The 24,768-nt window shown below is 39.9% G+C and overlaps 2 protein-coding genes and 1 long non-coding RNA gene across 5 annotated transcripts in view; 1 reads left to right on the top strand and 2 right to left on the bottom strand.

Annotated features, from left to right (window-relative positions):
- Positions 1-2,593: 2,593 nt before the first annotated feature.
- On the bottom strand, positions 2,594-14,264 carry agpat5 (1-acylglycerol-3-phosphate O-acyltransferase 5 (lysophosphatidic acid acyltransferase, epsilon)). The gene is made up of 8 exons (XM_086259702.1): positions 13,414-14,264; positions 12,744-12,813; positions 12,544-12,659; positions 11,178-11,267; positions 10,128-10,218; positions 9,089-9,250; positions 5,925-6,048; positions 2,594-4,557 (listed from the first exon to the last, which is right to left on the bottom strand). Exons 1-8 carry the CDS (start codon positions 13,630-13,632, stop codon positions 4,332-4,334), a joined length of 1,098 nt encoding a protein of 365 aa, XP_086115828.1. The 5' UTR covers positions 13,633-14,264; the 3' UTR covers positions 2,594-4,331.
- A 1,933-nt stretch (positions 14,265-16,197) lies between these two features.
- mcph1 (microcephalin 1) overlaps positions 16,198-24,768 on the bottom strand; it is a 36,518-nt gene continuing 27,947 nt past the window's right edge. For 2 of the 3 annotated variants that reach the window (XM_086259697.1, XM_086259699.1), the window contains exons 14-15: positions 16,716-16,953; positions 16,198-16,621 (exon numbers count right to left, since the gene is read on the bottom strand). In XM_086259697.1, the coding sequence (XP_086115823.1) occupies positions 16,569-16,621; positions 16,716-16,953 (291 nt within the window). In that variant the 3' untranslated portion in view covers positions 16,198-16,568. Of the gene's footprint in view, positions 16,622-16,715; positions 16,954-20,372; positions 20,692-24,768 lie in introns of those variants that run through there. The other variant, XM_086259700.1, reaches the window with a different exon arrangement.
- LOC147316301 (uncharacterized) lies at positions 22,302-22,726 on the top strand. The gene is made up of 2 exons (XR_015124464.1): positions 22,302-22,437; positions 22,525-22,726. It is a non-coding gene; the product is annotated as an uncharacterized LOC147316301 (long non-coding RNA).

Genomic DNA, 24,768 nt, shown 5'->3' with positions numbered 1-24,768 from the left:
GGCTGACATCAAATCAAAATTGAACTTTTTGGAACTGGGGTTGTATTTATACTGATTTAATGTGAAATTTAGTGAATGCAATGTCTCTAATAAAAACACAAAAACAGAAAATTCTAAAGTTTGGCTTTCAGTGCAAAATTCGATTAGATCTGCAGTGTATGTAAATATGTTGCAAGGGCGGGTAGGAAGGGCACGAGGTGAGCAAGGATACAGTCAAAGCTTTTACGGCATTTTAAAGTAAAATCAAACAACTTCTTCTTAAGTACAAATCTTGATAATATTAATACGCTTTATTTGTACACACAACATTTAAAAAACAGACTTAAAGTACAAAAAGCAGACTTTTCAGAAAGTAAATTCAAACATCAGCCCAAAGAAAACAGATACAGTTAATGTGATGAAACAGAAATAAAGATTCAAGGTTATGACAAATAAACAACACTAATAAAATCACAAAAGCAAGAGAGCTGAAACAATAAACAGAACCAAAAAAGACAAAAAAAAAAAAGAGATGACATCACATACGACACCAATAAAATCTCCTCAGGTAGATCATTCTAGAGTCGAGGGGCTCTAATGGCACAGTGATCACCTTTAGAGTGTGACTGTGAAACAGCTGGAAGGCCCCAGCTGAGTATCTAAATTTGCAAAATGGCCCATGAGGAGTCAACATGCTCTGACATGCAGCCAGACCCTGACGCACTCAGGAAGCATACAGGGAACCAATAGCAAGAGCTGGATTCATGTCAGGCTATCTGCTAAAACTACTAAGAAGCAAGTGCTTAACCAAAACATGTCTTATTTCACACCACATTACAGCCTGCTGGATGTTTTAAACTCATCTTTTTGCAGTAACACCATAACACACGTGAATAATGAGATCACAGAGGAGATAATATCTTATAAAAAAACCAACAGATTGTTATCAGGTTTTAGCTGTGTGGAAATTTTGCGCTGTTTGTTGTAGTTTTTCAGGGTTTTATCAAAGATAATTGGTTACTCTGGTGTGTTGGGTGTTGCACACATAAAAGAAAATCTACAGTAAACTGCACACTCCTACTGTAAAGCTTTACTTTACTTCTCTGTAGTATCATAGTTTCAAAGCGCCGTAGCCCAAAGAACTTACCCATGTCACAGATGGTGATGTGAAGAGTCTGCTCTCTTGGATCTTCAGCAGCATGTCCCAGATGATGCATCAGAACCAAACAGGCACATCAGAAAACTTGTGACTGAAGGCGAGGACTTTGTCATGAAGAAGAACTAGAGGACTGGTGGAAAGAAACTTGGGGTGAAGCTAGACAAGAACAAAGAAATGAAAAAGGAGGACGAGAAGACAAAACTGAAGGGTGAGAAGAAATTGGAAAAGTTACTGGGGATTAAAGAAATGCAGGAGATGAAGTAAGAAATTTAACAAAAACTTGATGAAAGGATGAGAAAAGGTTGGATGATAAGAAGAATTAGCAGTATAAAAGTAAAATTAAAAGAAAAAGGAATGACTTGTGTTTTTTCAAGCACAGCAGGCAGAGCTGCAGAACAAAGAAAACAAAGTGCAAAGAAAGGGGGAAAAGGAAAGTCAAAGGGAGGGAACAGGCTGAGCAGACAGGAAAAAAGTAAGAGAGTAAAAAAACAAAAAAGAAAGAGTTAGAATAAGAAAAGGTGACAAAAGAGAAAATAAGGACCAACACGAACAGAGAGAAAAGGAGGAGAAAAGAGTTCAGAAGCCAGAGAAGAGGAGAAGGAGCTCGGCTTCAGGAACTGGATCTGAAGCGTGACTGTGCCAAGTGATGGGGAAGGTAAAGACTTGCCTTTCTGCCTCCCCCCTCTATAGGGGTGTTTGCAGGATTTAAATGGGGGAACAGAGGAGAGCCAATAACAAGGCTGAAGGGATCATGGGAAATCAGAATATTTCATGAGAAATTAAAAAACAGAATTTAGAAAAAACTGGTGCAGAAAACTTAGGACATGTTTTAAAAGACACTGTAAAACCAGGCATTGCCTTAGTTCATGTTGACCAACTGATTTGCAAAAAAAAAATTAGAGCCAGGGCCCCCTCCCCTCCCCGCCTCACTCATCATCGTCTCCATTGTTCCCTTTCTCTGCCCACCTCCTCCTTTATCTCAGCCCTCTGTTGACCATCCATCACCAATCATTAAAACTAAACATCATCAGGTTTGTTTCTGCATGATGTCGTTACTCTGAATAAACACAACAGGTTAAACCCCACAGCAGACCGACTGCATCTCATTGTTGAGCTGGTGCTTATCTCACTAATTTCAGAAATGCCTGCCGTTTGTGTTATTGATATTAATGCATTCCCAGGCTTTTAATCTCCAAGCTAAGTGCCAAACTTAACTTCAGTCACTCGTGCAGGTGGGAAGAATCATTTGTATGGAGGGCCGTGAAAGGTCCTAAGACTGAAGAGGCTGTCTACAAAACTTTGAAAGGCAGTTTAAACACCACAGCCCACCCGAGTATTGTTCCTGACCATGAGAAGTAATAAAGCATAATGTATATACATAATACAGAGGCAGAACAGTATGCATCTTCTACATATATGTGATATCAAACTTATAATCAAAGCAGTAAGAGCAACAGAGAAGAGACAACTTGCCCAGGAAAACCACTTTATTTCATTCTCACCCCCAACTTCCATAACTTACACGCATTAAAGGTTTCACCATTTAATAATAGTCCTCAAGTGTAAATCAATGCATTCTTAGAGGAAAATAAGCCACTATGAACTGTAGACAGTGTTGCCGCATGCTGCAGTGAGCAGCAGCTCCAGCAGAGAGCGTCTGTGCAGTCACCTGGCGGAAAGAAAATAGAGCCACCGTGGCGCTCTGTGAGACGGCCGAGGACCGACTCCTCCAAAGAGAAGGCACGCATTTCCAAAAACAGTTGGCATTTAATACACTGTCTACACAGAGTTTCCTGATGAGTTACAGTCAGAGCTCGTCTGGATAAAAATGACTAGAAAATGGCTGACAAAGGTCATTTAAAAACAAGGAAGGATTATTCAAGTGAGGTATTAGAGCAAGATGTAAATTACTATACCATCCACACAAGGAAATAAAACACATCAGGCTACAGGAGGTCGTAAATACGTAAAGTGACGTGTGGAAAATGCAACGCTTTCATGGTAAACAACGACAACAGACATACAGTGCATTTCACGATACAATGATGTTTAAAATACAAATGGCTTTGAGTGCACAGGAAACCTGCGATATACTGTTAACATGGCTTTGTCAGCTTTTTGTTAGGTAGACAGACGTGAACCTTAACACGGTCGTAACAAATGCATATAGAAAAGTTATGAATAATTATGAAAAAATCAGATTTTTTTATTAACTCAGAGGAACAAACACGTAAAGTCTCTTTGCCGTCGTCGACAACGTATTGCTCAACTTAAAACACGCAGAGACGCTCTCAGTGGGACGATGTGGAAAAACAAAACGCAACAGGTTTTGGCAATGACTGACGATTTTAAAGGTGGAAGTAATGATTTACATTAGTGGAACAAGTTCACTGACAGTCCTCCACTGCGAGCTCCAACAGTGTTTCTTGACAAAAAAGGCTGAGCTGAAAAGAGAAAAGGGGGAGGGGCTAGTCTTTCACAGATCCACAAATATACTTGTTCTTACGGCTACATTCACAGTGAGGAAACAAAAGATGAATATTTAAAATAAACAATGTAGCTGGTGTCACCCGTATGGGCCCGTGTAGAGGACTGCATGTTGTTCGACCAATGTAAAAAACAAAAACAAACATCACCTTACACGAGGGGGAAAAGTGCATTTCTTCCTGATATGAGACTTGGCATGAAACAAGACAAACATTACAACCAATACCAATAAATCAGTGCACTTAAATGATCAATCAGCAGCAGGCTGTGCTCTTTAGTACAGCAGCCGACCGTGATCGTTGCATGTGTTTTTAGAGTGCTTGGCACACTTTGCTCTCAGAAATAATTAGAACTAAACTGGCCAAAGACCAAAGAAGAAGAAAACAGCATGCAAGGATACTAATTTGGCTAAATCCGATGAAAGGAAGGAGGGGTTATTTTAATAGAGGTATGAAGCTATTTCAATAACTTTTGGGGAATATAATACTTTAACAAAGGTTTTGTCATTTCAGGTTGAGGAGGGAGCAAGTAGCACAAAAGGCTAACATTTCTCAGTGTCTCCGGTCAAACAGTCAAACAAAAATATCTCTGAGCCTTTTATCACATACTGCTCTGCATCTGGAGCATACATTGTGTCGCGATACAGGAAAATGGCACCGTCTCGAGTCTTTTGTGCGTCTCATCGTGGCAGACTGGCCTCGATTTGTTAGGGAAAAATGTTTACCCACAGCCAGCCCAGAAGCGTCCCACACACCCAGGTTCTCACGTACAGCTTCCTGCCCTTTTCTGTCAGCAGCATTGGCAGTGTCAGTCCCCCAAGGATGACCAAGGAGGGCAGGGTTTTCGAGAGATTCAGCGGAGAAGGTTTGCCCTCACCGGGGAACTTGCATAATTTGTCGGAATCCTGCGACTCGTAGAAATTGGTCAGCAGCCTTTGAAAAGAAAGAAAAAAAAAGTCTCATGAAATCAGGATGAGGAGAGAAAAACATTTGAGACTATTTTTGTCACTTTCACATCTTTCTTACAGACTAAGAAATCACACATGGTCTGTTATACTACAACAAAGGAATACCAAAACAAATGTTTTCTTGTCATTAGTATAACAGTAAATAAAATTAAAGTTTATTACAGTGGAATTTACAATACAGGTAGTGAGCTACCAGTACTTTTATATGCAGTTTTACACCTTTGACCTTGATTTCTTCATCACGTAGAGAGAGAGAGAAAAAAAAAAAAAGACTTTCTTAAAACACCTCATGGATTAAAATGTGCAGGTCAACTTTTTTTTTGAAGCAGAGAAAAAAGGGACATTTATTTCTTTTTACAGGTTATGAAGCTGAAATGAGCTGATCTGGACCACTTAAACTTAAGTGTACTTAGACCATGACGTAAATTGAATTTGACACCACTGATCTAGACCCTTCTCTGTCTGTGCCCACATGGAAATGTCACAAAACCATTATTCAAATGGTTTCTTCAGAGGTAATGTCACATAATCACACCAGAGAAGCCACAAAAGAAAACCTTACTTTTCTGTGTTTCTCACAAAAAACGAATAAGCTATCCGCGACGAGCTGTCAGTGTAAAGACAATTTAATTAACGAGCAAATCGGCGACCACATTTGACCCAATTGTACACGTGTGCCTGAAGCAGCCTTTTTTTCTTTTTCTTTTTTTACTTACTAAACTGTGTGCCAAGAAGCAATTCTTATATACAGTTTGTTGTCCACAACTACATAAAGTCAAAACCACATTGTGTTCTTTCACCGTCACAACAACCCTTAGACACGCTTTTCTCAGTTTGCCAACATGTGTAACTGTTTTTGTTACGGGTCGATTTGTCGTTTATGTATTTTGTTCACAGGTCTTGATTAACAAACGATCTTTATCTAAATGAGAAAGCTTATTAAAATAAATGATTTATTAATTATTAACTTCATAATGACTACCTGGTATTGTTTTATTAGTAATTAATTAGTTAGCATCGTATACAAAAAAAAGAAGAGATATGTAGAGTAAATAATTATGTTTTCCAGCTGGAAACCTGTGAAACAAAACCCTTTGTTATATTTTACTGGTTGAATATTAAGTTGGTACTGTGTTAATTTATTCTAACTACAGAAACACAAAGTTAAGGTTTATCTCTCTGTAACAGAGCGGTGGCACACAAAAGAAGTCGTTTTGCAAAAACACCTCGCAGCTCACATATTGACTAGATGACATGCAATTTCAACATGATTAATTACTCCACACACAAGTGCGTGTACATGCTCTCACACACAGGTACGCACACACTCACCGGTCCTTGATTTCGAAGCGATCGTGCAGCCATCTGCGGAAAAACGCCGGCTCCGAGGGAATTTCTTTTATGTCCACACGGTCGAAGTGTATGTGGATGCGGCGGCATTCTTTGCAGAGGAATTCTGTCAAAGAGAAAAATAAATCCATAAAAAGACCAATCAAAAACAGGAAAAGCCTGTCAGTGCAACGACACGTACAGTAAGCACTTAAAAACCAACACGAGGTGACAGTGATGGACTGGAGCTGCTGTGATGCAATTGCCCAGTAAAGACCAGTAAAGGAAGGAAATCACTTAAAGGCAATTCCAAAACAGTCACTGGTGTTACATCATATGACACAAAAGACAAAACATCTTTCCAAATATTATAGATTTAATGTTTCAGTTTCAACTTTTCTTCATACAATATGTTAAAATCCAACTGTCAGTCTGCACTTAAGCAAAGAAACAGAAAGTCACACGTCTGAGGAGGTCATATATAAAAGCGTAACCAAGTGTGAACGCTCAAGGCTGCTCGTCTATCCCCAGAGACCTTCAAGTTCCTGTTTCCACAACATGCAATATCATCAGGAAATGTGGCACTGAGGCCAAAAGAGGAAACTTGATCGAAGTCGGCAGCGAAAGCCTGCTGGAGAGAGCACCTCCATCAGCGGCTGCCCGGATTTAAATTGACCTTCGCACACAATGTGTGCCAGTTTAACGAGCGTCGACAACTCGTTGACGGCTGAAGGCACGAAAATATTTTTACTGTAACGCACAATAAAAACGCCGGAGTCATTCTTAAGGTGCAAAGCAGTGTTGGTGCATTTCCTCCTCGTGCTTGCGGGGGGTTAAATCCTGTTTTTGGGTTTCTTGGCTGCAGACACTCGTGTTTGGCACCGAGAGGCTAAAAGACTCTTAAAGCGTTTCATAAATCAAAGCTCAGTCTCAATGACTGCATGTCATGTGTGTTTGAGCAGAACAATGCTGCAAAACAACCTTTAAAAAAAACAACCACCTGGAAGGGAAAACAACTCTGCTGTGAAGTGACAAACAACTCGCTATGATCCAAATATCTTTATTAAAAACAGAGAGGGAATCTTTGATCTCGCGAGTTGAAAGAAACCGATTGCTACCATGAGCGGTGCAGTTACAAGTTGGACCATAATATTTTAAACAAGGATAGTCTTTACAATTTTACCTTCTTAACATGCACCTTTCAGCATGAGCCGACTGCACCACAGATTCCCATGTCACAACACTGCTGCCACCATGTTTGACAGGTGGTCTGGGCTGTACCTTTCCCTCTCCATACTTTTCTCATTGATACAAGTTCATGTTTATTTCTTTGGTCCAATATGATCGCAGAACAGTGCAGATGCTTTTAGAGGCTTTCTGGCAAAGTGTAATCTGTCCTTCTCATTCCTGAGTTCGCTCCCCTCTGCACGTGCATTCAAGGTGTTTGACAATCACACTCCTGCCTCCTTGAGAGAGTATACTTTGTGTGTGGTTAGATGTTGTGAAGTTGTCTTTCTCAACATCACTGTGCACTTTAGCTGTCTTCTGTGGTCTTTTAGGCCTTTTGATGTTGCTGAAATGGCCAGTCTTCTTTTTAGCAAAGGCAGCAGGCGGATTGTTGATTTGGACACTTAAAACTTCTCTCTGATAACCTGACAGCTTAACAACAGCCTCCCTCACATGCACCAATACATCTTTGGTCCCTTATTTACAATCACAGTGAGAAGCTGTAAAATACTAAGTCAACATACCAACTGACCTTCAGATGTCACGTCTCCTTCATTTATCATAAAAAAGGGACGGGTCTTCATCTGGCCATGAAACTGCTTGTCAGTCTATTGTCAAACTAATTTTGACAATGAAAAATTGGGAACTTCGTATAAAAATTGCTACAATTCAGAAACACTTCATGGATTTTATTATTTTTCTCTCTTATTCTCTTTCATTTAAAGCTGAACATGTGCACTTCAATCACATCAACTGATTTAAAAGCTGCGGTGAAGTACAAAAGAAAAATTGCAAATATGTGTAATCGTATACAAGTAGTACTCCAGAAGATAAGAACGTAATTTGTAATCACCGGTAACAATCAAGCATTTGTTCTTAAGTTATAATTTAATCAGTTTAAAGATTTGTGTTGTTGTTTTTAATACACTCAATAAAAAAGGGATATAAAACTTTATTTGCAATAGCATTATCCCCCCTCCTTCACAGTCAATGAACAAATCCAAGTAACCAATAAGTTAATAAAGTTATTTTTAAGTCTCCACATTTTGGCTGCTACCATTTTTTAAACCATGTTTTTGTGACTACGAAGGAAAAGTCCTGGACCACATGCTAATGTTGTTGTAGCGATGCAAAAACCACCCCTTATTTACAGCTATCAAAACAAAAGGCCTCCCACAGAGGCACTGAAATGACTGCAATCAAATCAACAAGCCATTCTGATTTGAAATGCATTACATTTAATATTAAGAATGTGTTTTTTGTTGTTTTTGTTAAGTAAAGCAGGAATTGGAGCAGCAAATATTATAATTTCTATTGTGCAGTAAATCACTAATTTGTCTTCTCTCAATTTGCAGCTATTAAAGGACTACAGAAATATGCTGAATGCTAATTTAGTCACCCCGATAAGAAACATTTGCTTTGGCAGCCTTGAGTCCCTTCCAGTTCCTTGTGAAATCACCAGCGTCACCTTCGCCACATGAGGCCAGGAAGTGCGTGAGGACAGGAATGCTTTTCTATTCTCTGTTCTGTTTTCTAGAAACACACAGATGTTTATTCCTGAAACGGGATGTTTTTTTGTTTTTTTAATTCATTCAAAGAGCGCTTGTTGAACAACTGGGAACACGGAATAATCAAAGGCTCCAAAACACCGAGTCATGTTGTTTACAGGAAGGTGTGACTGTTAATAGGTGATGTTTGCTGTGTGATTAATTACCGGTGGCGTCGTTTACAATGTTGAAGGACTAATAATACTCCGTGTGTGTGTGTTTAAGGATGCACTGATTAAGAAGAAAGCAAACTGAGGTCGCTGTTACGGGCAAACCAAAGCATATCTCGTGCAACAACAGCTGCCGTCTACAGAAATAAAGGTGCACGTAATCAGCTGTAACACCAACAACAGAACCCCCACGACTCGTGTCTAAAACAACATGCCTGCATACCTGGCATCGCTGGTGCAGATCTCCTCTGCCCGGAGCTGTCCAGCGTTCCCTCGTAGGCCACAGTGACGTCATACACAGCATCCAGGTGGCCCTTCATAGTATCGATGGCTACGTGAGCTGCTTTCATTCTGGGTGTTAGAGTGTGCTTCAGGACAGTGAGCCCTGTGAAAAATATGTAAAAACCGTCATAAATTTGTTTCTTATCAGCACATGCAACCAGTGTTTTACATATTACAGTCCCAGTGTCTTAGTGATTTATGAGCCACGCAGACGGCTCCTCATACACGTGTGCGCATGGGAACCTTTGTTGTGCGCCATCTCCCCATCTCTTCTCATTTCCTGCCAGCTCCACTGCTCTACTGTAAAACAGGTGACGGCTAGAATCCCCCGCAAAATGAAGAAAAACAAATGTGAATGTGGCTGTTTGAGATATTCACAGCAAAGCTTGGTGGATCCTAGGTTGGTGTGCCACCGTCCTCTGCTCACTAATGCCACACTAATAACAGATAATGTCATGCGCACATGTCAGCGCTCCAGAGCGATTTATTTGGATTAATGGGGGAAGGTGATATTCAGTGCCGAGGCCGAGATAGTCCTAATCTCTGCAGAATCGAGGCTGTTTGTGAGCAGAAAGCAGCACAAGCCCCTGAACTGTTTCAGTTCATTGCACTTCATGGTGGTGCCAAAATAACAAAGCTGGTGGAACGTGGCTACTTCTCAGCGCAGCACCAGTATTACAATATTTTTTATTTAGTGAGGTTTTTACCTGATATGTTTACTGTTCCATATAATCTTTTATATTCATGAGCATTTATATGGCTTTCTGAGTCCTTAATCCTACTGAATCCAGGTCTGCTTCTAGTTTTATACAGTTTTTCTCATTTGTTAACGCTCAAGAAAGTTTTATTTGCAGGTTATGTTTTAGTGGTCAAAGAAGGTCTCAGAACTAAATTTAAGTCAGCTGTTTTACTGACTGAGTGGGCTGAACTGAATCAGTATGCACAAGTACAGCAGTGAGTGGCTGCTGTTATGACTCTACCTTCTTTCGCAGCAAAAGCCTGACTGTCAGCGATAACATTCTTGAGGTCTGGATTATACCGAGTTCCTTCAGGGAAGATGACGAGGTACATCTATGAGGAGAAAAAGCACATGAAATCAAAGACAGTTTTCTAACAAATGTACTATTTGTTGAGAAGGAATCTGTAAACCCAACATTGTTTAGGCTTAAAAGAAAATGAAAACATTTTATCGGGTTATCTTGATTCATACCAGTTTAGATTCCAGCTAACCTGAAAACAAACCCTGCTTCCCAGGCCCCGGCTGTATCGGATTCATCTACTGTTGCCCAACCTGTGCAGATGCCTTTATGACAACATTTGCACCAAATGAAACTATGCAGCAGTTTGAACCAATGTGAATTACTGGCATCCGCAGCCAAGTGGGATTTACCGATTCCAGCCAAACTGAACCATTTGTGAAAATCTGTGTCTTTATTAATATGATCGTACGTTTCTTGTCTCAGTTTCCAAATTTTTGTTCCATTAACAATTGATTACATGAACAGGAACTATCAGCAGTGAACTGTGTTACACAGTTTTCACAGTGAGCCTTTTGGAAACCATGACGGCTTGTGCTACAACACACACATACGCACAGGCAACACTAATCCCCCACAGTCAAATCCAAAAAAGTGATTAAAAGCAAGTCCTTGCACCGCAGCAAACACACAAAACAAATGAATCTTAACACATAAAAACATCCAGTTATCCATTTAGATGGAGTAAAAACTGCTGCCTGTTTCCCACGGCAGAAAATAAAACATTTTACTGATACAGAACAAAACAAATCCTGAAATATTTATAACTTTAATTTCAATTACTATCTTGTTTTCATAAATATTCCAGGAGGTAAAAAAAAAATGAATGTGTTGAAATGGTAATGGCTTCAAATGACCTTTGAACAAAACATTTTGGATTTTCCGTTTTAAGAATATAATTACGTGCAATTTAAATCTTGAAGCCTCTTTTGTTTCAACTTAAGAGACAAAAAAAGATTTACATTCAGGAAATACTTGAAGATGTGTAGTTACCGGTGCTCCACGCTGAGTCTGAGCAAGGAGCTTCTTCCTCATCGCCTTTTCATTGAACTTTGAGCTTCGTTTCACATAGATTCCCCCGTGCTAGGTAGAAGAGAAAAAAAAAATCCAAATGAGATTAATAGAGTAGTTAATTAATAGAGAAGCTGTGGTTCAGGTCTACTAATCAGAAGGTTGGTGGATCGTTTCTCGGCTCTACTCGGTGTCAGAGTATCCTTGGGCAAGATGTTAACCCTGAGTTGTCCCTGATGCATACATCACAGTGTTGATGTATTACAAAACAAACAAACAAAAAACATTTGGTAAAAAGTGCGTGTATGAATAGAAGTGATTGGGTGAGTGAGACTTAAAGTGCTCTACTGAGTAGAAAAGCACTACATATGTTTATAGCAGAGATTTTTTTTAATGCTATGGAACACAATTGTGCAAAATGAAGGCTGCGTTTAGAGATGGGTTTGGTTTATTATGTTTATTACAGATGGTGTGACCCCAATGCTAAGTGTGGTCTCTTGGCTTAGGTGTGCTTTCATCAACAACAAATTGAGACTTTAGAGATGAGACAAAAGCTTTGCTACAAACCAGTCACCACACACAAACAAAAACAAAAAATTCTTGTGTCAAAGACTCTTCCTGTTTTAGACAGCGTTCTCACATGTTAGAAGAGTGTTTGTGGTAATCACCCGGCCACACTGGGGTTAGCCTTTTTTATTCTGAGATCTGTAAATTCCAAGCTGAGGCTGCAAACAATGCAGTGCATTCAGAGACAACTCCCTTCCACTCTTACAGAGAAGAAATGCAACTTAAACATGTTGATGCATACATACATACACCTGGCGAGCATGGTAGAATCATTTTGTTTTTTTCCCTTGCCCCAAACCAGCCCTTATATCCATCTGTGTATGTGTTACTGTGGCAAAATATGTCAGGTTAACTACCATGATGTCTTAATGATCCAAGATGAAGTGACGAAACTTTACAGGTTAAGTTCAAATGGAATGCCAACGTTGCAGCACTGGTGTAACCCATGAGCACTCATGTTGTATAATAATGCAGTAAATATCAGTCACAGTGCCAAGCTGGTAAATGCTTTTATACTCTGAGCTCTCAAAACGCAGTGTACACACCTTGCCCCATTAATACAAGCACTTTTTTTCTACTCAAGTGCTTTTTATATAACATTCACACACATTCATACTCCAATGGATGCATCAGAGAGCAACTTGGGGTTAGCAGTATCTTGCCAGCGACTGGAACCACCAACCTTCCTGTCTACTTCCTGAACTACAGCCACCCCAGATTAAGCAGCTGGTCTCTTCTTAATCTTAAAAATGACCTCCTCATACTCACACAGATACATTACCTCAGAGAAATACCATCCATATAGCGGCAGCCACTTGAGTCCATCTTTAAGGACATATCTGACATGACCCAGAGCGCTCTGCCTGATGGCAAGCATGTCAGCAATGATCCAGTCAGCTACAACAAAAGAAAGGGTTAGATATTTGAATAGTGCTTTACATTGGACTACATTTTATAAAGCTTGATATTCAAATTAAGTACCTGTGCATTGATGATTTGACAGGTAAACCACATTCTCCTTGTTCTTTGGTATATCTCCATAAATAACAATCTACAGAAAAAGAAAAGAAAGCAGGTTGAAGGCAGTATACGTGTCAGCAAAAAGGTAATTTTACATCACTGTAAAATTAACATTTATATTGTTTCATTAAATGTTAAAACTTGAGTCTTTGCAATTAATCCTAAAGAATTTACTCGAACACTACAGCACATTTAAGAAGCCTTCATTTGAGGATACTGCAATGAATTTATGAGATTAATCATTTTCAAAGGCAAAGGTCAGCCAGCTACACCACTGTACGTGCCTTCAGTAAACACACCTTAACGTACGAAAACCGCCTATTGTTCTAGGTGTGGCAACAGCAGTGCCAAAGAATGCAGACTTTCTTGCAATGTGTCTGGTCCATCTGGTTAACTGGGCTGAATGTGTACACACACTCTTACAATGTTATATATTTACCCCAACAGTTCTAACAGATACAGAGACCTGAAAAAGTGCAACATTCTCCACAGACTTTAATCCGCTGTAAGTTGAAAACCTGCAGACATATGCACCCAGAGGCAGCTGTATCTTAAGACAGTCTGTTTTTCTATTCGTAGACTAGATATTAGTAGGTAAAATAACCCACACACAAAGTGGAGGATCACCCACCTCAACTCCTGTGTAGTTTTCAAAGAAGAATAGGACCATACTCTGGTAGACGCAGTACAACCGGTCGTCTATTTTGTGGTACAAACTCGATGGTAAGATAGTTGACAGCAAGCGCCAAGCCCCCCATGACAGCAGATAAGCCGGGGCTGTCCCCAGCATAATCGTAGCAGGAAACCAGTACCGCAGCGAGTATGTGTGCACAACCAAAGAGAGCAGCATGATTGCACCTCTGGCTCCACTGAAGTGACAGAAAATCCCTGAAGTGGACTGTCAGCGCACGCCGTGATTAAGTAGCAGTGCACCCTGGGTATCCCACAACACACCTGTCCCAATTTCAGCACACCTGTCCCGACTAGTCAGCGGAGGAAAAGTGAGAAAGCTGCAGCAAGAAGGGAATGAGGAGCTAGTTGGCTAAAGCTAATTTTAACCTTGTGTGCAAAAAAAAAAACGCAGTTTGTCAAGTCGGCTCAAGCGCTTAAAGCCATACAGCAATGCATAAACTTAAGCTGCAGTTATCAAATATTAGTACGGACATCTCAGGACAGCAAACCGGAACACGTCCTCAGCCTGAACTCTGCACGTTTACTACAAGTTCAGAAAAAAAGGCATTAGCTTAACTACTCAACGTGCTCGCCAACACAGGAAGTTTTACCAAACGCTACATTTGACATAAATATCTTCTCTAATCGGGGAACCATGACCAAGTCAAAGCCAAAACTCGACCCTGGTGCTAAACGGAAAAAATATTTCCTACTTTCTTCTCTAGGTCCTCATCTTTACCCGGTTAGCTGTTCTCAAACTAGCTTCTTGCACCGCAAATGTCACACACGCCTCCCTACGCAATGACGCCGGGTAAAACCGACTGGCCACGTGACGTAATAGGGGCCAGCCAATCAGCGACAGTGCACCACGAGAACCATATGCTGTAACATTAAAGGCGTATGCCGCGTTTTTTGGTTTTCTTTCCAGCAAAACCCCTCATTTTCGTTTTCTTGTTTGAGAACATGTGGCGTCAAAAGTTGTCTCAGGACACACGTGGAGATTGCTTAATATGATATGTGAATATATTAACGCCATTAGTACTTATTTTTTTAAAGTAAAGATAGTAATAGTAATATTTATAGTTGGAAATATAACAGAGCTTTCTGTTTATTTTATTTTAAAGGGAAGATGCACATTCATTAATAGGAACACTGAGGCGGATGATGTAAATATTGGCAGATTTATGCAGGTGATATCTCCAGTGCCTGGCATAGTGGGTTTCTCTTTCTATCTATACACCAAAAATGCAAAAGCACTACACATTATTCTGCTGGAAGGAGCCATCAGAAGATGGGAACACTGTGGTCATAAAGAGACGGATTTAAATAATGCTCAATTGGTACCAAGGGCCAAAAGTTTTCCAAAAACATATCACTCACACCATTACACTCTGTACCCTGAACTGTTGATACATGGCAGGATAGATCCATGGTTTCATGTTGTTTACACCGAATTCTGATCCACCAGCTGAAAATGTGACTCATCAGACTAGGCAAAGTTTTTCCAATCTTCCATTGTCCAATTTTGTAGAGCCCATGTGAATTGTAGCCTCAGTTTTCCATTCTTAGCTTAGAGGACTGGCACTGGATGCAGTCTTCTGCTGCTTCTACTTCAAGGTTCAATGTCTTGTGCTTTCAGAGATGCTTTTCTGCACACCTTGGCTGTAATGAGTTACTGTTGCCATCAGTTAGAAGCAGTCTTGCCATTTACTTGCCAACTCTGGTTTCAACAAGGTGTTTTAGCTAGGGAACTAAAGTGAATATTTTCTTTTTCAGACTAAGCTCTGTAAACCCCACAGAGGGTTGTGTGAGAAACTCCAGTAGAGAGGCAGTTTCAATTACTCAGATCAGCCCAGATCAAATCACATTTGCTCCCCATTCTGTTTGGTTTGAACATCCACAGGTCATCTTGACCACATCTACACAACTAAACACACTGGGTTGCTGCTATGCGATTGGATGACCAGTTACATTTGTAATAACACGCGGCTGAACAGGCGTACCTAACAAAGCCAGTGAGTTATTCTAAAAACTCAGACACAGGAGGACATGAGGCCAATTACAAACACAGAAAATGTTATTTAGGTAGGTGGGTATAGTATGCCAGGTATGTGGTGCTTACTAAGAATAGACTGAAAGCCCAGATCATTTTCTGGGATTTGAAAAGTATTTACAATCCTTTCTAGAATATTCTGTTTTTTAAATCATCATCTGCAGATGATGATAAAATTTGCTAACCTAACATGTAAATGGAGTCAGAATTTATGATGCTGACTTTGGCGCTGCTCTTTAGTTTACTGAGCTTGGTACGAAGCTCCAAAAGTGATCAGTTAAAATGGCAACATCTTCCCTGTATTACGTTTGTGTTTCTAAAAAATTGTGACAGTTGCATTTATCCACCTGTATTTATGTAAAAGTGTTTATTTCCCTGTCTGCTGTGGAAAGATGATAAGTGTCAGAGTCCAAGCTGTGAAACATCAGGCTTGTCATCTGTCATCCAGTGCCCCTGCTGAGTAAACTCCAATCACACTTCTTCAGTCTACTGCTGAGTTTTGACCAAGACCAAGCTGTTACACTCGTGGAGTAATCATTTCATTACACTACAACAAATCAATAATACATAAGATGACAAAGAAGCAAAGAAAAAGAAGTTATTTTTATCGTACATTTTGATCCAGGAGTTCAGGAAACAAGGTCCAAAATCAATTTTTTGTAAATAAAGTATTTATTCAAAAGAGATATTGCAAAAAAATTTATAATCACACAAAATTTACTTTCTAATTACAATGTCAAACTGGCTCATTAAGGATTTTTAAACTCACATTGTCTTATTTTGTTCCTTTTTACACAGTAGTGCTTGCTACTTTAACCCAGGACAGTAAATAAGTTAGGGTTTCACAGTAACTGAGATTATTTCTTATTCAACAGTGCCAAAGGGTTAACAAAAAATCTATGAACACAAAAAAAGATAAGAAATCTGACCAAGATGAATACTGCATGGAAGAAATGAGGTAAACTATACAATCGCACACCATCACACCTTCAATTGTTAAAACTACACTTCATGCTCCGAAAAACAGGAAAAAGAGAGAAAATAAGAAAAGTCAGTGGAGGTCACTCCAGCTCATAGTTATCGTATGACAGCTGCTTTAGATGTGTGATACTGTCTGAAATAAAACCACACAAAACGAGACAAAGTTAATAGGGACATGCTATTATAGTGACATGATAAATCACAGAACTGAACAGAATATGTCTCACCCAACACCCACTGCTCGGACAGGATCCTGCTTCCCTCTGGCCTCCTGCCGCTGTATTTCCCTATGCAGATTCCCGCCTGCCGCACAGTTTTGCAGACTGTCCCTCCACAGAGCTCAATCAGCTCCACCAGGCTCTGCGTGGGCGGCTGCGAGTGCTGAGACACAAACATGGCAGGCTGACCTTGGAACAGGTCCTGCTGGTGCTCCCCAGCAGACAGGTGCCTCTGGAGACGACAGATCTGTGAAGAAAACGGACATTCAAATGCTGCACGGGTGCATTGTTTTTACTATGTTTTCCTGTTTCAGAAAATAAGCTTGAGACCTTTATACCAGCCACTTAGTTGCGTACACCTGAGCAGCTCTTCAAGATCAAGATAAAAAAATTATATCTCAGCGTCACAAATAAGGAATAAAGGTGATTAAAGCAACTTTAAAGACAGCACGGTGAATTTTTTGCAGGCAACCAAATTTAGGCTTTATAGAAAAGGTTGTGAAAAAAAGAAAATATCCAGTGTGTTGCAGTTCTCTTTGTGAAAATACTTTGTTCACGCCAGAACAAATGGCAAGACTGCTTCACTTGGGCTTTAGCATAACTGAATGCAAAACATATCAGAACTTGAAGTAGATGAGCTACGGCAGCATTAGACTACACCAGGTGACACCTCTATCAGCTAAGAAGAAGAAACTGAGGCTACAATACACACAAGCTCACCTAAATTGGACAATAGATGATTGGGGAAAAAAACTTGCTTAATGAGTTTTGGATTTATTTGACTACATTCAGATGGTAGGGGCAGAATTCAGTATAAATATCATGAAAACACGGAATCTGCCTTGAATCAACAGTTCAGTCTGTTGCGATGTGCGGGGAATATTTTATGCTTGCGGCCATACCACCGTGAGCATGCCTAATCTCATCTGATCTGCAGGAGTTCTCTACTCACCTCTGTCCACTCCCCAGGTATTTATGTACTACTGCTGCATGTCATTAAATTTGTCTTCTCATTTCCATAATGCATGTTCTCCACCAAACAGTAGCAGTAGAGAGCTGCGCCTCCCTGAGCCTGTTTCCGAAATGACCTGTCCTGAACTGAATATTATCTTTACCCATTCTGGCCCCCTTAGTATGAAGTGAGTATTATTTAAAGGCCACAGCCTACCCAAGCGTTGTTGCTGACCATGCCCGTCCCTTTACGATCACTGTGTACCTATCCTCTGATAACTGCTTCTGGCAGGATATAGCAGCATGTCACAAAGTTCAAATCATCTCAAACTGCTTACTTGAACATGACAGGGAGATCACCAGATCTCAGTCCAACAGGACACCTTTGGGATGTGGAGCAGTGGGAGATTTGCATCATGGATGTGCTGCTGAGAAATCTGCAGCAAGTGATGTGATGCTATCGAGTTAATATGGACCAAAATCCCTGAGGAATGTTTCCAACACCTTGTTGAATTGGTGCCATGAAGTATTAACGCAATTCTGAAGGCAAAAGGTCTTCCAACTCATTAATAGTAAGACGTAACCTATGACGTGCCAGTGAGTATATGAAGTTAGTGCCAGCAGCTTATTGGCATACCTCAGCACAAAAGCTGGAAACAAGACTTAGAAGCTATTCTGGCTCTTTAACAGCAAATCCAGAGTTCATTAAAATGTTTTGCACAAAAACAGAAGTGTAAAAGTTACAGCTCTGCATGTGTGGCAGACTTTGTTGTCTGTTTCTTGATGCTGACTCAAATAAAGAGACTCCAGGAATTAATTAGCATAGTAATGACAGTTTTTTTGTAATCCAACTTCTGACAGAGCAAAGAGCATTACTCAAAATGTCTAAAAGCTAAATTAAAGGCACTGAACCTGCCACATCAAATGTTTTCCACTTTTAACATCTCATTCATCACAACTATACATAATGACAGAGATTCCTTTGCAGAAAAACTCATTGTTAACTTAAAAGATGTGTCATCACTCTGCCTGTTAAATCTCTCTTACATGAAATAGTGGTTAACATCAGGTGCTACTAATTTGATATTTGATATATCTTTTATTAGTTATTGGGCTCAGTTCTAAATGAAAACAGGACTCTCATTAACGTCATTAGCAACACCCATGTTTACCTATTGTTTCGTGTTATAACAGCGGTGTGGATGAAGTCTATGAGCTCTAATGGGGATTATATGACTTTACCAAACTGGATTAATAAGCACAAGCATGTTCACATCATTTTGCCCTGTGATAGCAGTAAACATGCAGGTGCTACTAGCACCATTAACCATGGATTAATTATATTCCAGTCTCACAACAGTTAATGACAGATTAAGAATGAGCCATCATGCACAGTTTCAGGGCCCTGAGGAAGAAGCAATTTATTCTTAATTCTTTTCATTATTTAGTCCTGAGATTTATCGACTGTGACGTGTCAAAATGCCATCTGCGGGGGGAAAAAGGTCTGTGAGGAAGTGAGCTGTCGGTTTAGTACAGTATAAACTGTACATGCCCACACAGTCATGAAAAGGGGACACAAGCAAAAACACCACCACAATCGCTCCACGGTGGCCAAGCAGAGACAAACACAGAATAATCATGAACTCATATTGTGTGACTTTACAAGGAATTATGAGTCAATTTAATCTCCCGATGACTGCTCACTAATCCATCAAACATTGTTAGGTTTTTTGGCACACTTCCCAGAATTCATTGTGTTCAGATTTTCAGGAAACCTTTGTCCCTTGTAGTTCTACCAAGATTTCAAATGGAAACTTGATAAATATGAGTCACAGCTTTTCTTTCTCTGATAAACATGAAAACAATTCTCTCCCTTTTAAAGATCAGTGCTGTCAACCTGCACGGCACTAAGAGGCAAATAGAGCACTCTTCCCTGAAACCGCTTTTACATGATACTAATGTGTGCTGCCGCCGATGAATAAATTCAAGTCAAATTCAAAAATGTTATTCATCTGTGGAGCAAATTAAAGTGTCCACTTTGACCCTCAAAAATCTAATTTGCATTCATCAGAATCACAAATCTGATTCCTTCAAGCCAGTTTCAGCACTGAAGTACTGAAAATAGCCTGAAGGTGGCTGCTGGAGATAAAGCAGCAGTTTGGCTGGGAGGCACACACCCTCACGGCCTAAACCAACGCACAATCACTGCAGCATATGAGACCAATTTAGACAGCAACAGCAGACATTTGCAACCCACAGCTAAATGCTAAACCTCACTCAAATACAGTTTATTGCAGTAGAAAATTGATAAATTCTGATCAAACTCTGATACATCCAAGTAACTCTAATCGGATTAGAATCACATAAACTCAGGTAAGAACAAGTTGAACTACAATCCCAACCTCTGTGCCTTGTTTCATTTTTTTAAGCTCACCTTGTTCTCAGACTTATTTGAAGCTCTTTGCCTGACTGAAGCTGTGATTTTCTTGGAGGGTCTTTCTTTTCAAGTTTGGTAACTGATGCTCTAAATTCTCACGACAGTTCTGTACAGTACGCAGCAGGGTTCAGCTGATAAACTGAAGGGGCAAACGGCTCTATACCAAGTCAAATACATGCAAAAAACAGACTTCAAGGCTTTAAGTCTTTATTCACAAAATCAGACACTGTTGAGGAAAGAGTTCAGGAAATAGCATCATATTAAATTTAACCCTCATTAAAGATTAAAAGACTTTATCTGAGCTATAATATGGGAGGAAAAACAGAAGCACACATACAAGAAGAAGTTTGTCTATCAATTATTTCGCCTGCCATTTATGACGAATGACAATCACGGTGACAATGTAGGAGCAAATAAGCAAATAAGTCCCCAGTCAAAGGCTTAGATTGGTCCATGATCATTGGTCATGAAGGAAAATGTGTATTCCCCATACTGTGGGCAAAAACATCCTTGTTATTGCTCTGGTCTCTAGAATATTGGTGAGGTTGCGTGGAAGTGACAGACTTCTCTACAAACACTGTCCAGCTGTTGTCGGAGCTGTAGAGAAACAGTGAAAAGTGTGACACAAACGAGAAACAGAGACCATCTACCCTCAAAGTAGTTGCAGATAGATTTATCATAACTCACAATTCTGTTTGTATCTTATTAATGTCGAACATTAATACCAATTTTTAAGGGTAGAGACGAGCTAAAGCCCACTGCATCAGTATCAGCATATATGCTAAAACCTTTTTTTAATTTAACATAATGTGGAAAAAAATGCTTGAGTTAATTGATAAACAGCGCAATCGCATATGAAATGTAATCAATAAACGTAACCCATGAAAGTCCAAAATCTTTTTTAAATTTAGCCAATCTCACTTTCTAGGTCTGGTTCTCCGACACGTCGAGATCCTCTATTGGTGTGGTTGTTGTTTTTATATTAATGCCTAGAACTTTTGTTCTGCCCCCCTGAATTTGTGCGTTTGTGATGCACGTTGGATCTGTTCCAGTGTATTAAAAGATAATCCTTGACTTTCATTTTTGGGAAGTTGATAAAGTCCCGTGAATTGAGTCTGACATAAAGAGAAGCTGTGCTGTCTAGAGGTGCAGGAGGCAACCTTGAAGGGGAAATAAGGTCAAGTTAAATCAGGTAAGGTTTTTGATTTGTGCTTCTGACTCCAGTGAAACAAAGCAGACAATGATGAGGAGTTTCTACAGTAAGCTACGACTAACCAGATCCCCCCTTTTTCACATATATTCATACAACACTTTATTCTATGGACTTGAATTGTTTTATATAGCTCACATTCAAACACGTTCAAACTAATAAGCATGCATTTGGGCTGTGGAAGCAAGAACCTTTTTCACCCCAACAAAATGGTACTGATGCCAAAAATGTACAAAATTGTAACACAATGGATGAGCTGCATTTTATTACCTTTTATTTATTCAAATTTTACATTTTTTTTTGTAAAGTGAGAATCCAGAGAGGGCAGTGGAGGCAAACAGACAGCATGAGCAGCGCTGTAACCAGGATGAATAAATTAGCATCCTTGTATAATCAAACACTTTGTGTTCTCGACAGCTCAGCAGACTTTACATATGTTAACAGCATAAGGAAGCTGTATAAATGGAGCAGTAATAAATTCAATTAATGAATGGTCCCTGGACTGGATGTATGTTTAACTGAATCACTGTTGATGTTCCTGCCCTTCCCTTAGTTTTCAATGACGGTAAAATAAACTGAAATACTGAAAGTGATGCAGATCAATCTACTGCGTGGGTGATTCAGCCTGAACACCTGAAAAAGTCAATATTTTTGCAATGACTGCATGTCCTTCCTCTTTGGTAATGTGCTTAAAATGTGTAACATTTCCTTTATACCATAACTATTACATCAGGCTACTTCCTACAATTCTGTTTTGGTATTTGTACTGTCCCATGAAAAGGTTTGTGAACGTCGAGTGCTCATAAATGTGGTCTGAACGTCATCTAAACAAATCAAACTGGATCAAATTGTCATGGTCTGGGTCTGATGACCCAGAGCTCATGTATTTCTTGTATATGTTTTTCCATATGTTATGGTGGTTTTCTCTCCCTTTTTGTCCTTTCTCCCTGGGTGCTCCCGGATGTTTTGGGGTCGCTGAGGGGACTGCGATCCGGAAGTGTTCCCGCACTGGGGACTGCCGCACCTGCCGCCCATTAGCCCTCACCAGCTGCAGCTGATGGCTTCATGAGGGGCGCCTTATTTAAGAAGGTGGCGGAGCCCCAGTCGGCGCGGGATTATACTAAGTCGAACCTGTTAAGTACCTCCGTAGATTAGTGTGTTGTGATCGGCTTCGCTACTAAAGGCTGCCTGCTGAGCTGTGTGTGTTTTTGTGTCACCAGGAGTCGGGAGTCAGGAACGTCGTCACGAGGGGAAATCACAGAGTGGAATCGGGTTTTTGGAGTTGTCACCTTTTCACTGCTATGGACACGTGCACTGTGTGGGATTCTTGGAGGAATCGCCACAGGAGTCACAGTGCTTGAATTGTATATAGTTGTCGTTTCTGTCCACTCGCCATAAATAAATCCACTGTCCTTCACTTGAGTCTCGCGTTTGGGCCCTACTTTCTCTACAACTCCACGGTCTGCCGTCGCAGCCCGTGACACAAATAAATATTTAACAGCTGTACTATTCATGTAAATCTACAATTATCAATCTGCTCTTCTCAAGAAATATTGGCTGGTATGCACCATGCCTCAATTGCAACATCTTTGACAAAACCATATGAGAAGCATTACAGTGATGCTCAACGATGGCAAACATCTACAAAAGCATTTTGAAAGACCAATGTATTCATCGCTCCACAAGTTTTCACAAGAAAATGTAAGGGGAGAGCTACATGACCTGCTGCTTTGTAGAGGCTGGATGGTGCAATGAGAAAATGACCCAGAGGTTGAAAACAATGAGAAGCAGTGTTTAGGAAAACTGAACTGAGATGTTGTCGAATGAGCAACTCAGTGAAATTAAATGTTCAAGCAAATCATCCCAGAAATAATGATGACCTAAAACAGTCTTGTAGGAGTGATGGTTCAACATTCCTCCTACTTGTGGTGCAGGAAACATTTGATGGAGGCTGCTGCAGCTAAAGGAGGTTCTGAGTTACTGAACTAGTTTACCTTGTTTTTTCAGCCTGCACTTTGAGTCCAGTGTGTTATATAAAACATTAAAATTGTGCATGTTCGTGTGTTGTAAGTTTAGTCCGATTCAGTTTTTTGTCATTTTGACATCGAGAAGACCCCTCTAGGTGCCACTAAAATGTGATTAGACTACACATCACACATGTGGTTAGTTTTCTGATGTCACAGAGCCCTTCATTTTTTTTTACTGACTACAACAACTTTGTCATGTCAAGATAGTGCTCCAATTGGACAAAAAGACCCCACAGTATGCACTCTGTGTGTTGCAGAATAGTTATTATAAAAATAAATGGATGCACGTGCTTGTATCATTACATGCTGCTGGAAGCCAGTTCCCTAATTTTCTATCAAACGTAACCATTAGTTTTCACAATAATGTTTTGCTCTCTGCTGCAAAACATTATTTAAGCCACAAAAAAACAAATCGCTAATGCATGCATTTTAGGCGTGTTGTTCACCACAGTTTCTGGAAATATTCCATTACTCCTAATTACTATCAGAACATCCTGGAAAATCACAACACCTTTTAGAAGGCTTCAAAAACATTCAGTCTGTAAAATAAATAAATGAGAATAAATAAATAAATTAAAAAAAATTGCACTTTGCTGTGTGTAAGAGTGTGGGACCATGTTTTGTTGGGCTATTTTGGGCTTGTGTAAACAACAATGGGCTAGGCTACAGAAAACACCCACAACTTGCTGAGATTAAAACTCCCAACCTAACAGAAAAACCTGCTTTGTAAAAATGGATTCTTTTTTGTAAGAAGGAAAAAACAATGAGCTTTCCTGTGACTTTTTTGGTCTTCAAGGGTAAAAGCATCTAATGCTTCATTATACTTGTGAATCATGGTTCTGCTAATGTCATTTAAACTCTGAAGTAGATGCAAATGAAAAAAACCCATCTTGTTTTTCTAATTGGAGGTCATAAAACGGCCACTCTGAACCACTGGGAAATAATAAATGACATGAAATGAAAATCTATTTAGAGTTTTAAGAAATTTTGAGCTTATCAAATAAACCAATTTTATTAAAAAAAAAAAAAAGAGGACAGTGTATTTAATGTAGGTGCTGCTTATATGTACAAAACAGGAAATGGTTAATAATAAAGTTGAAATGGACACTTCTTCCTTTGAATCTCCCATTCAGGGCGCTTGCTGTAAACCGGGAAACATTTTTCAATGAATGGGATGGACGCTGCTACTATCAAAGAGTGTGCTGAAGGTGGACAGCTGCATCCTGAGTAGTTGTTCAACTAAAGCAAAAAAAACATGTGGGTATTGTGGAGGATATAGTAGAAGATGTGTAGTTTGTGCATCTGCTCCTGTGTGTTGCTCAGCGAGCGTGTACTGAAAGGAATCTCCACTTCAGTGCTCTTCACACTGACTGGCCAAAGGCAAGGGGGTGTGGTTTAAACTCACAGTTTAAAGCACTATAGCAAGTGGTCAGGGGT

The sequence above is a fragment of the Aulonocara sp. 'chitande type north' Nkhata Bay genome, linkage group LG13 (assembly GCF_057382095.1).
Source record: "Aulonocara sp. 'chitande type north' Nkhata Bay isolate Kocher_YH1m ecotype deep benthic linkage group LG13, A_spYH_male_GT1.1, whole genome shotgun sequence".
Lineage (NCBI taxonomy): Eukaryota > Metazoa > Chordata > Actinopteri > Cichliformes > Cichlidae > Aulonocara > Aulonocara sp. 'chitande type north' Nkhata Bay.
This window is presented reverse-complemented; position numbering and strand designations above follow the sequence as displayed.